The 13,160-nt window shown below is 45.5% G+C and overlaps 1 protein-coding gene across 1 annotated transcript in view; it reads right to left on the bottom strand.

Moving 5' to 3' along the window:
- The window catches only part of Fam227a (family with sequence similarity 227 member A), a 53,109-nt gene that overhangs the window by 11,902 nt on the left and 28,047 nt on the right, over positions 1-13,160 (bottom strand). Inside the window, exons 11-14 of the mRNA XM_027403770.2 lie at positions 11,568-11,845; positions 7,247-7,334; positions 2,993-3,087; positions 733-890 (exon numbers count right to left, since the gene is read on the bottom strand). Coding sequence (XP_027259571.1) covers positions 733-890; positions 2,993-3,087; positions 7,247-7,334; positions 11,568-11,845 — 619 coding nt within the window. The remainder of the gene's footprint in view (positions 1-732; positions 891-2,992; positions 3,088-7,246; positions 7,335-11,567; positions 11,846-13,160) is intronic.

The following is a 13,160-nucleotide window of genomic DNA, read 5'->3' on the forward strand; positions in this document are numbered from 1 at the left end:
GGTGGCACATGCCTTTAATCCCAGCACTCGGGAGGCAGAGGCAAGCAGATCTCTGTGAGTTCGAGACCAGCCTGGAATCCAGAGTGAGTTCCAGGACAGCTAAGCTACACAGAGAAACTCTGTCTCAAAAAACAAACAACACCCCCGAGGCAGAAACCCTTATTTTGATTTTACTGATGAAACAAATGATGCCCACAGAGAAACTGGAATGTTTCCCAAGTCACTGACTGGCTAGTGTAGCATTAGTCCCAGAGTCTGGAGCTTTTTGGACAAACAAAGAAAACTTGATTCCCAATCGAACCCATGTTATAACCCCAAGGCATGTTGCTAGGGCTCAGGCTACCAACACATGCTGTAACTGTTTCCCAAGAGTTGAGCTTTTTACCAAATGGAGCTGAGAAGGAGGAGATTAGATGAAACTCTCACATGGATGCCAAAACTGATGGTTCATACACTTTTAGGTCAGAGAGCATCAGGGTGGCTATAGTCCCTAAGTTGATGCTGAAAGATGCACATGGGGAAATTTGGCATGCTCAGGGTCTACGGGCCAGGACCCAAGGCCTGGATTAAGGCTTACCTTAGCACATGAGCAAGACTCTACCCCGTGAGGTACATACCATGGTTGTGCCTACCAAGTACCCACTGTGTGCCAGGCTACTAGCTAAAGCCTGGATGCTTCCCCTCATGCCCTGCTTCTGCAAAGAGGTGGCAGAAGTCTGGTGACAAGGATATGGGATGAGTTTGGTCTTTTCGCTCCTGTTCATCAGCACATCCTGGCCATGTGGCCGCAGCCTGGAGTAGTTGAGGAAGAAGTACACGAGCAGCGGGCTGTTCCCGTAAATATTGAATTTGTTTAAAGTCATCTTGGGGATTTTGCAGGCAGGGTGGGACTGAGGAGGGATAAAAGAAAAGGAAAGGATATTATCCTGTGTGATGAGTGTTGTCAATTTAACACGAATTAGAGTCACTCAAAAGTCTCCAAACAAAAATGTAAGGGAATATTTAGCTTCTTGGCATATCTGTGAGGGATTATCTTCATTGACTATCTTCACTGTGGGTGTGGCCATTCCTGTGTAAGGATCCCAGACTGACTTGGAGAACATGAGCTTAGAACTAGCATTCATGGTTGGGTCTCTGCTTCCTGAGTGTGGACACAATGTGACCACCTGCCTCATGCTCCTACTGTTGTCAATTCCCTACCTTTATGGTCTGTTACATGAGCCCAAACAAAGCCTCTCTCCCTTGGGTTGTTGTTCTCAGGGTACTTCTTTTTTTTTTTTAAGATTTATTTATTTATTTATTTTACAGTGTTCTGTCTGTATGTATACCTGCAGGCTAAAAGAGGGTACCAGATCCATTACAGATGGTTGTGAGCCATCTTGTGGTTGCTGGGAATTGAACCCCGATCCTCTGGAAGAGCAGCCAGTGCTCTTAACCACTGAACCACCTCTCCAGCCCCCTTCTCAGGGTATCTTATCATAGCAGTAGGAAAGGTAACTAACACTCCATGTTTCCAGCACCCATGCCTCTGACCCAGTAACTCCAGTTTTAAGATGCCTCCTCGGGGAATGGCCAAAATAAATAATAATAATAATAATAATAATAATAATAATAATAATAATAATAAAAGGATCTATGTGTATGTGGTCTATTGCGACAACAAATAGCCATTTCTCCTCATCAGGATAGCAAGAAATAACTAGACAATTATCAGCATAGGCCTAGGGGCAAGTGAATTCCAACTGTACTATTTTCTTGGGGAATGATCTAATGTGTGTATTTTGCTCTAGTAATTCCATTTCTGTAAGTTTTTCCACCATGTACACTTGTACATATGAGACAACACACACACACACACTTAACAAAAACCTTTAAGACTGAATTTTACTGAGGGCGAAAAATTACCATTCTAATTAATAAGCAGGCTGTTACAAAATGAAGCTGAGCATGGCGGTGAACACAGCCAGCAGTTGGGAGGTTAAGGCAGGAGTATCTGTAGTTCAAAGCCAGGCTGGGAAACAGTGAGACCTTGCCTTAATTGAAAACAAAAAAAAAGCCAAGTCTCAGCACTTTTTCCCATTGGTCCCACAGGTTCTCAGCTGTCCCATTTGTCATCGATGTTAAAAACTGCCACTATTCAGTCTAAATCCTCCTACCCAGACAAACCACAGATTACGACATGATCTCTCCACTCCTTTCTTTCCATCTGTGGAGCAGATCCAACAGCACCAGGGGCCAAAGATGGTCCAAGCTGGTTTTCTATTTTCCAGACAAAGGCCACTGACATGAAGCTTGCACAGGGTGGTGAGGGGTAGCACAGAGATCTGAAGCCACTGAGAAAGTATATTTATTTCTATAACAGAGAAGGAAGCAGGCTCACAGCTCTCTTCCTGATACACATGAGGGTCTGAATTCAAATAGGAAGAAATATTATTCACACCTTCAGAGAACAAGGTCTGACTTTGTAGCCTAGGATAGCCTAGAACTCGCTATGTAGCTCAGGCTGGTTGGAATGCTTAGCAATTCTCCCAAGTCAGACTCCTAAGGGTTGGGTCTATAGGTGTGAGCTACCACACCCAGATCACTTAGGAGACCTGCTGGCATCATCTGTGAGGGAAGCAGAGACACCCTGCTCTTACTTGACACCTGTGTGAGGTAGAGATTCTTTGGCCACATCTCCTTTAAATCACCTCTGCTCTTAAGTTGGAGACACTCAGCAGTTAAGAGTGTTTGCTGCTCTTCCAGAGGATACACGTGTGGTTCCCAATGACCGTGTCAGGTGACTCGCAACAGCCTATAACTCCAGCTCCAGGGGATCAGACACCTTCTCTGGCCTCTGAGGACACCTGCACTCACATGCACACACACACACACACACACACACACATACACACACTCACATGCATACACAATCACAAGCATGCCTGCATGCACACACACACATACATTAAAAACAATGAAAGAGACCTTAAATTTCCAATCTTATGCTCACCTTTTTTAGACAAAAACTCATGCATGCTCTGGCTTCTGATATCCTCTTGACTTGCTGTGAGGCTTTCCTGGAGGACAGGGTTGACGAAGGTTGATCTGTCAATGGGATACGGCAAAAGGGGTGACCGTGGGTAGTTGCCCAGGGAAAAGGAAGAGTTCGGTGTGGGTCTCAGCTTCCTGCTGGAGTGAAAAGGCCATAGTCCTGTGGAGCTACAGGGGAGACAGATGGCTCCACTTGCGTTATAGGCACACAAACAGCGATAGGCCATGTTGGCCCATCTATCTGTCCATCCTTGTTCTATGCCACAAATAATCACTGAACATCTACTCCATACCAGGTTCATGCTGGGTGCTAGAAACAGATTGTCTTCAAGGATCTCCTAATTTACTGAGCAAAAACAGACACTTAAACAATAAGTGTCACACTAACTCAAGTGCCATGATAAAGTACCTTTAGAAACAGTGTGGATGAGCTGAAAGGCGTTGGTGGCACACGCCTTTAATCCCAGCACTCAGGACGTAGAGCAGTCAGACCTTTGTTGAGTTTGAGGCCAGCCTGGTCTACAGAGTGAGTTCCAAGTCAGGCTCCAAAGCTACACAGAGAAACCTTGTCTCGAAAAACTGAGTAAATAAAAAACTAAACAAATAAAGTAAAAAAGAAAGAGTGTAGGGTCACAGAATAAGGAAAGACTCAAACTTTATTAAAATGACACTCAGCAACAGAATGGGTGCTGTGGCTACAAGACAAAAAAAAAAATCCAGCTTCTGCACAAAACTGTGGTTCCCCATAGGAGGTAAGCAGAGAATGGTTTGAAGACAAGCAAAAACATAACAGGTCACCAAAAACAGAGCACCAGCATGGCTGCAGAGCTCTCCATGGTAGCACCGGAAGGCAGAGAACAGTGGAACCAAATCACCAACACACCAAGAGAAAAAGTATCATTAGTTTGGGGGGGGTTGTAGTTCAGTGGTAGAGAGCTTGGCTAACATGGGTTCAGCCCCCAGAAGCAGGAAGGAAGAAAAATGTCTTGGTCTGGAGAGATGGCTCATAGGTTAAGAACACATGTTGCTCTTCAATTTCCAGCATCCACATTAGGAAGCCTTTAACTCCAATTTCAGGGAATCTGGTGCCATCTTCTCTGGATTCCAAAGGTATCCAAAACCTGTGGCATACATTTTCAAAAAATGTATACACATACACATAATATTGAATAAATATAAAAATAAATCCAGGGCTGTAGAGATGACTCAGCAGTTAAGAGCACTCACTGCCCTTGCAGAGGACCTGGGTTTGGTTCTGAGCACCCATGGCGGCAGCTTACAGCTGTCTGTAATTTTAGCTCCAGGGATCCAGGAACTTCTTCTGGCTTCCCTGGGTACCAGGCACCCATACATACGGTGATACATTATTTATGAGTTATTAAAGCTTGCCTAAGGATTCAGAAAGCAAAGCCAGCCCCAAGCTATAGAGATCAGGCAGTGGTGGCACACACCTTTAATCCCAGGACTCAGGAGAAAGACAGATGGATCTCTGAGTCCAAGACCACCCTGGGCTACTGGAGAGCGAATCAGAGCTCACGCCTATAATCCCAGGACTTGAGAGGTAAAAAAGGCATTCAATCTGAGAGTTAGTCTCTAACCACGTTGAGGAGGGCAAAGCTGTCTGAGTGAATCTGAGGAGCAGTGAAGTCGGGAGCAGTTTGGGGATCGTCCCTTTGGTGTGAGCTGAGGTAGAGGTAAGAGCTAGGGGCTGGCTGCTTTGCTTTTCTAATCTTCAACTTGAAGCTTGAGCCCCAATATCTGTCTCTGGGTCTTTTATTTATTGTGCTACAAACACACACACACACACACACACACACACACACTCTCAAAATAATAAGAGAAAAAAATTTCAAAGCTGTGAAAATGAGGTAGGATAGAAACAAATTATGGGGACATGAGAAGGGAGGGGAAGCCGGGCAGTGGTGGCACACGTCTTTAATTCATGCACTCCAGAGGCAGAGGCAGGTGGATCTCTGGGAGTGTGAGGCCTGTCTAGACTACAGATGGAATTCCAGAACAGCCAGGGCTACACAAAGAAACCCCATCTCTAAAATCAAGACGGGGTGGTGGGGAGCCCAAGTACCCTAGAGTGTGATTGACATCTTGCCAGCTAAGAAGCAAGAAATCCAGCACAACCAACCATGTCTGTGGGGAAGGCTGATCACAGTTAATACCCTTTATGTGCAGGCACTTTATGTTCAAACAGCAGTTAAGGCCTGAATGTATATGAGCCTGGATAGGGCTTCCTCATTCCTCTCTCTAGATATGGCATGGAATCTTGGTTTATAGTGAACATATCCTAACCAAGGATGGCACATGACTTTAATCCCAGCACATGGATGGCAGAATAAACTGAACTCCATTAGTTTGAGGTCAGCCTAATCTGCACAACAAGGAAAGACGAAAGAAATAAAAATCCTACCTTCTTATTTCAGATGGGGTAGATTTTCATTTTATCGGGTATACTCCTGAGTTCCCCTAGGACCATCCAGTGATGAGACAGTAGCTTTAAACCCCACCAAAAATCTAATATATCATTATTGCATAAACAATAGGTAACACTTTGTTGTGGAATATTAACTATGTAAAGACGTGTTACATTAATTTATACTGCGGAATATCACTTTAACTGTGTAAAGGTGTGTTACATTTGTTTATACTGGGAATATCACTTCAGCTGTGTAAAGGTGTGTTACATTTGTTTATGCTGGGAATATCACTTTAGCTGTGTAAAGGTGTGTTACATTTGTTTATGCTGCGGAATATCACTTTAGCTGTGTAAAGGTGTGTTACATTTGTTTATGCTGCAGAATATTACTTTAGCTGTGTAAAGGTGTGTTACATTTGTTTATACTGGGAATATTACTTTAGCTGTGTAAAGGTGTGTTACATTTGTTTATGCTGCGGAATATCACTTTAGCTGTGTAAATGTGTGTTACATTTGTTTATGCTGCGGAATATTACTTTAGCTGTGTAAAGGTGTGTTATATTTGTTGCTGCTGCATTTGTTTAATGATGTAAAGATGTGTTGCCTTTGTTTCACCTTGCCTGCCTGATTGGTCTAACAAAAAACCTGACAGGACAACAGCTAGGCAGAAGAGGGATAGGCGGGGCTGGTGGGCAGAGAGAATAAATAGGAGAAATCCAGGCTTAAGAGAAGAAAGGAGAAGAGAACAAGGGAGAAAGACAGGGACAGGCTGGGAGCCAGAAGCCAGGCAGCCGCCAGCTAGACATGAGAAGCAGTGAAAGTAACATATACTGAAGGAAGAAAGGTAAAAAGCCCTGAGGCAAAATGCAGATAAAGAGAAACAGGTTAATTTAAGTTAAAAGAGCTAGACAGAAATAGCCTAAGTTAGGTTGAGTATCCAAAACTAATCAGAAGTCTCCATGTCATGATTTGGGAGCTGGTTGGTAGGCTAAAAGAAAAGGCCTAGTAGAACACTTAGAGAAGCCTACACTCATGCTCTCAGGTGTACTTCATTTTCTTCTGAGTCCTTCCTTTCTCCTGATCCTTGTGCTTAAACCTATGTTAAAATATCTTCAGTGGCTGGAGAGATTACTCGGTGGTTAAGAGTGTTGGCTGCTTCCCAGAGGACCAGAGTTTGGTTCCCAGTCCTTTTCTACGGGGGCTCACAACTGTCTGGAACTTGAGCTCCAGGGCACCTGATGCTCTCTTCTGGGACTCTGAGGGCATCTGCACTTATGTGGCAAACACACATAAATAAAAATAAAATAGTCGTGTGTGTGTGTGTGTGTGTGTGTGTGTGTGTGTGTGTGTGTGTGTGTGTGTGTGTTTAATAAAATCTCTACCTCTGCTTAGCTATAGTGATGGGCCTTGAATTCTTTTCAGCACTGAAGCAATGAGTTCTAATTTAGACTGACTAAAGGTCCCCAGAACCCTAGGGAACTCCCCCGGTGCTAAGGACAGCAGTGTGGAGCAGCATCCTGTGATGCCGGTAATGACCAGGGCTGGTAGTCAAGTCACTCTTGACACTTGACCAGAGGGCTCTTTATCATGGGGAATGTCTTGTGCACTTGAGGTGCTTGTGTAACTGAAACAACAATGCACCCTCTCCTAGCCATTGCTTGGTGCCAAGACCCAGGTCAAACCCAAGGGCAAAGCAAGTCTGTTTAGATGGATCCATGCAGCAGGGCTTCAGGGGTAAATAACTGAGAAGCCAAATGGCATTGCTCTCCATAGCAGCCTGCTTACCTTTCATGGTGTGTTGGTATCCTGTGCTTTCCTCTGATGTCAGCCCCCTTGAAAAGTCTCTCTCCTGGGATGCATATAAACTAGAAGACTTCAGGGGAGCATTAAAAAAAATAAAGTTAGCAAAACCGGTATGAGAGAAATGCTTGCACTTTAGCTGTACCTCATCGTTCTCAGTAAAGGAACATGTGTGAGAAGAGCTTTCTGGCCCAGCCCAACAGTTTCAAAACCATGGCAGAGAGATGAGGGTCAGAGGGAAAAACACAAAGGGAAGACTTGGATTGGGGGCCAGGCAGCAGTGGGGTGTCCCTCAGCTGCTAGGGATCTGGAGCAGTGACTGAACTTCTTTGCTCCCTGGGGTTCCTTAAAGATGAAGCCAACTGCCACATGCAATGTGCACTGTGGCTCCCAGAAATGGCTCCAAGTCCACTGCCATCATTTCTAAGTAGTCTGACAGTGCATGGCCTTCATCAATGTTTCTTTGAGCAACTACTGTAGTATCTGGCACTTGTCAATCACTGAAACTGAGTCCCCGTCTTGAAGCCCTCCCAGATTAGCGGGACACTTTCTTAACAGTGGCTCAAACTAGAACCTGCTCTCCCACACAGTCATGCTAAGGCTCAGGACTCCTGAATTCCCCCACTTTCAGGTTTCACGCTAAGGATACTGTCCTCAGGGACCAAGATGGCAGCCAGAGCTCTAGTGACCATAGTCACACTCCAGGTGGCTGGGTATGAGGAGAAACTGGGGAGGTTCCCATAAACTGTCACTTGGCACTGACTCGATATGCACAGATGTAGGACAAAGAAATATCTTTATTATGGTCATGTACTTGTACAGTAACAACAAAAAATCCTAAGTGTGACAACAAATGACGGAGAGAATTTGAGGGAGAGGAGCCCTGAGTCATTGCTGATGTGGGGTACAAATTACTGTACCTTTTATGAAAACCAGTCTAGGGGTTTCTCAAAAAAAATTAAAACTAGGACTTCCATATTACCCTCACTCCTGGGCAGATACTCAGAAACTGGACACCTACCATATAAACACGTTAAGTGATGCTCTATTTACTTTAGCGGGGAAATGGAAGTTGACCAGCTGTCCACCAATACATGAATGAATAATGAAAATCTGGTACACCCTCACATTTCCGGGAATTGGCCAGTCCATGTCCTCAGCTTTCATTCCTGCCACAACTTCCTCACTTACAAAGCTCTGCATCATCCATCGCCTCCCTGCTTCCTTCCTTCCTTCCTTCCTTCCTTCCTTCCTTCCTTCCTTCCTTCCTTCCTTCCCTCCCTCCCTCCCTCCCTCCTCCCTCCCTCCCTCCCTCCCTCCCTCCCTTCCCTTCCTTCCTTCCTTCCCTTCCCTCCCTTCTGTCTGTCTCAGGGCCTTTATACAGCTGTCCCTGCTTCCTAGAAGGCTCTCTGTTCATTCTCCCCATAGCTCCTGAGGTTCTCAGTTCACAAGGCACCTTCTAGGAGCACCATTTGTCACATGCAAGCTCTTCCTCTCCACACTCCAGAGTAAAAGACTCACACTACTCTCCTCTCTACAACCCTTCCCATGCACCACACCTGCCCAAGACAACAAGACAGAATAAGCAAGGAGAGGAACTGGAGTTCTGGTTCCAGGACTGAGGGCAGGAGCAACTGCTTCCTAAAGAACATGGGGAACACCCAGGACAGCCGGTCCCAAAGAAAACTGTTTCTGAAACAGAAGCTCTCAGTGGTCTGAAACTCAGTGATTAGACTGACTGACTGGCTAGCAATTGCTGGCCAGGGATCTGCTGCCTCTGCCTCCCCAGCACTCAGATGAAGGCATACACCACCATACCTAGTCTTTTTTACATGGGTTCTGGGGATTGACCTCGGGTCTTGATGCTTTTATCAACAGAGTGCCATTTTCCAACTCAAATTCCTCTTTATAGAGGCTGCCTTTCACCATCTTCTTTAAAACTCATTAGAGGGGGCTGGATGCCGGGCGGTGGTGGTGCACGCCTTTAGCCCTAGCACTCGGGAGGCAAAGGCAGGCGGATCTCTGTGAGTTCAAGACCAGCCTGGTCTACAGAGCAAGTTCCAGGACAGCCTCCAAAGCCACAGAGAAATCCTGTCTCGAAAAACCAAAATAAATAAATAAAGGGGGCTAGAGAGATGTCTCAGTGGTTAAGAGCACTGGCTGCTCTTCCAGAGGTCCTGAGTTTAATTCCCAACAACCACATGGTGGCTTACAACCATTTATAGTGGGATCTGGTGCCCTCTTTTGGCTCAAAGTTTTTGCATGCAGACAGAGCACTCATACATAAAATAAATAAATCTCAAAAAAAAAAAAAGCTTATTAATGGAACAGAAGACCTGACCTAGTCTTTGACAGGTTTCTGGGAGCTCTGATTTATAACTGAGTCACAGAAGAGATGGATCTATTACAGGTCCTCAATGTGTAAGCATGACGAGGACAAATGGAGAAACCACGGCTTGGTGGCCTGGATTCTGAACTCTCAGATAGTCTGCTGCCCCTAAGATGCATGCTTTTTTTTTAATACCTTATTTAACTTAATTTTATGTGCATTTGTGTAAGGATGCCAGATCCCTTGGAACTGGAGTTACAGACAGGTGTGAGCTGCCATGTGGGTTCTGGGAATAGAACCCATGTCCTCTGGAAGAGCAGCCAATGCTCTAAACCACTGAGCCATCTCTCCAGCCCCAAGATACATGTTTTGAATGCAGCCAGCTGCAGTGACTGAGCAGATGGGGAATGGTCTGCTCATGCTAAGAGGCTCTGTCGCCAGTGCGTTTAAATACTCCCTCTGTCCTAGTTTGACACTCATATTTCAGCTGCTTCCCAGGTTCCAGTTTTTCATTATTTCTATTTCCAGGACAGAAGATGTGATCTTTTTGCAATAAATGTCAGAGGCTGTGTTGCAATACAAAGAAACCTGTTTGTTCTGGGCATCATGACTGAAAGTGCCTAAACACTGAGTAACATTTTGATGCTGATTTCTGAGGGACAGTTGGCCTCAGCAATGGCCATTCTGTCTGTGCTTGGGGCAGGAAGGATATTTATAGCGCTCCATCCCATGCTAAGAACAGGGCCCAGAGCTCATAAAGGGTGACCATCATGAAGTCCCAATACCATATGGAGTGCCGTCTTGGTGGCAGATCTACCTTTGAAGATGAAGGAGTCCAGACAGTGGCAGGAGACAACCCTCCCTTATAGAGTTGACATACTAGCAGAGGGAGAATTCCAACCAGCAAAAAACCCTCAGTGGGAATGGGAGACTGTTACAAGAGGCACACAGGGCACGGAGTGGGTTACATCATCTCTGTGCTGAGGCCCATACTGAGTGCTCTGGGGTAAAGACACGGCATCTAGCATGGCTTCAGGCCTCATGTGGTGTCAGACATGGGTACCCAGACATCAGAAAAAGGCATGTGGACCTAGGGCTCCAAGATCAGTGTGGGCATGGCCATGTTCAGAGTGATGACTAGACCACAAGAATGCTCAGAAAGAAGGGACTGGGCTTGCTTCATCAGGAGCACCCATTAGATGGGTGTTACGATAAATCTTTCCACCAAAAGCCACCGAGCCCCACCGCCATGCGTGTACTTTACACCAGCCACCCGCACGAGTTAGGGCCCAAATTAATACACAGAAACTTGTATTAAGTTCAAATGCTGCTTGGCCAATGACTAGGATTCTCATCTGTTAGCTCAGTCTTAATTATCATAAATCTATATATTTTATAAGACTTATAGAGGATGCCTTTCGCTGGCGCCCTCTCTTGCCGGTGGCTCACACCCCGCCACTGGAGGATGCGAAGGGGAAAAGGGACACTTCCTGTTTCTCCTTGCTTAAATATGAGTCGTCTTGCTATGTCACTTCCTGCCTGGATCACCACTTCTCTACTACATTTCCCAGAATCCTGTTTGACTCCTAGTCCCATCTAACTTGCTGTCTCATTGGCCAAACAAGTACTTTATTCAATAATCAATAAGATGAACATACACAGTACATTCCCCATCAGATGAGGCCAAGAACAGCAACTCTGAGCATGAGTGAAGGGAATCAACAGCCATGGTACGCTGCGACTGTGGTGCAGTAGTAGAATCCAGACCTTGCCTAGCAGGGTCTGGATTCCACTCTCAGGAGGGAATGGGTAAGGTGGGAAGAAAAACAGGGTGGGAGGAGACACAGAGACAGAAGGACTGAGACCCAGCTGTGAGCCTGGAGCCACGAGTCTGTGCCATCTGGGATTCAGCTTGGACTCAAAAGCTGGGTCTGTTCTTCTCATGTTCCTATAGCTGTCTCCATGTTCCTCTCATGCTCCTGTGGCTGTCGCCATGTTCCTCTCATACGTGCATAATCTAAGGCCTAACAGGCCGTTTTTGAGAAAATGGGGTACAACAGGACAGGATGTGCCTTCCACAGAAGTCGACAGGTACTCCAGGAAACCCACAGTTGTAGCAGTTTCAGGACTCTGTGGAGTTGAGGGATCAGGTCTATGCTCTCCACTTACCTGACTGGGAAGGAATTTCTTGTGTTTGTTCTGTTCCACCTTCTGGATAGAGTTTTTCTTACAAGTGAAGAGGGAGAACTCTCTTCCTAAGAGAGAAAAGCTGCTCTGTGGCATCTGGGCACTGCACATGAGCTTGCAGGAGCACTAAGAAAACCTTCCCAGAAGCATTGACAGAAGCAGAACCAGAACCAGAACTGGCCCCAGGCAAACACAAGCTTCTGCTCAAGGAGGCAAGCAAAGAACAGTGTCAACAAGGTCATATGTGCAAGGCACAGTGCACAACAAAACAAAGTTACTGCTTCCCAAAAAAACTAACAACCTAGAATTCTACAAAACTGAGCCAAGTACCAGACACAATGTTCTTTTGTTTTTCAGACAGCATTTCTCTGTGTAGTCCTGACTTGTCCTGCTGGAGACAGGGTCTCTCTACTAACTCTGGCTGTAGACAAAGTTCTACTTGCCTCTGCCTCCAAGTGCTGGAACTTAAGGTGTGCACCACCACACCTGGCCTCTGACTCCTCCTAAACTTGCTTTGCTTGCTTTTGAAACACTGTTACTATCTAGCCCTGGCTGGCCTTGAACTCTGTAGAGACCATGTTGGCCTTTAATTTGCAGTCCTCTTGCCTCAGCTTCCCAAGTGCTGGGACTAGAAGCATGTGCCACAGGCCTGGCTGGGTTAAGTTTGAAAAGGAAAACCCAGGGCTGGAGAGATGGCTCAGTGGTTAGAGCACATTCTGCTCTTCCAGAGGACTTGGGTTCAATTCTCAGCATCCACAGGTGGCCACAAACATATGTCACTCCAGTTCCTGGGAACCCAAGCACACACATGTGGCACAAGACATACATGCAGGCAAAACACTCATACACATAAAATAAATCTAAAAACAATTTAATAGAAAAATATTGAAAACAGCATAAAAGTAGAAGACAATCTAGGGCTGGGGTGTTACAGGGTTAGAGTTCAGGGTTAGCATGTGCTAAGGCTCTGGGTTTGAGCCCTGAAACCACCAAAAACTAAGAAAAACTATCAATATGACAAATTGTTCAACTTGTGATGCATCAAAACAAAAAAATACTGAGCATAGCTAAACATTGGAAACAGGAATAAAGATAATTTAGGGATTGGTGTTTTTTTCATTTTTTTTTCTCTACACACACACACACACACACACACAAAAAAAAAAAAAAAAAAAAAAAAAAAAAAAAAAACTGATCTACAGAGCGAGTCCCAGTCTATCGAGGGATACACAGAGAAACCATGTCTGTACCTGCTGCTGAGGACAGCATGTCTGTTTGCTTAGGACAGTGACAGAGGCAGGGTCTGGTTCTGGAAAGGGAGGGGATGTCTTTTACAAGTTCTAGACTGATGCTGCAGCCTGCTCTCTGAAAAGGGGTACAGCC

The sequence above is a fragment of the Cricetulus griseus genome, chromosome 2 (assembly GCF_003668045.3).
Source record: "Cricetulus griseus strain 17A/GY chromosome 2, alternate assembly CriGri-PICRH-1.0, whole genome shotgun sequence".
NCBI lineage: Eukaryota > Metazoa > Chordata > Mammalia > Rodentia > Cricetidae > Cricetulus > Cricetulus griseus.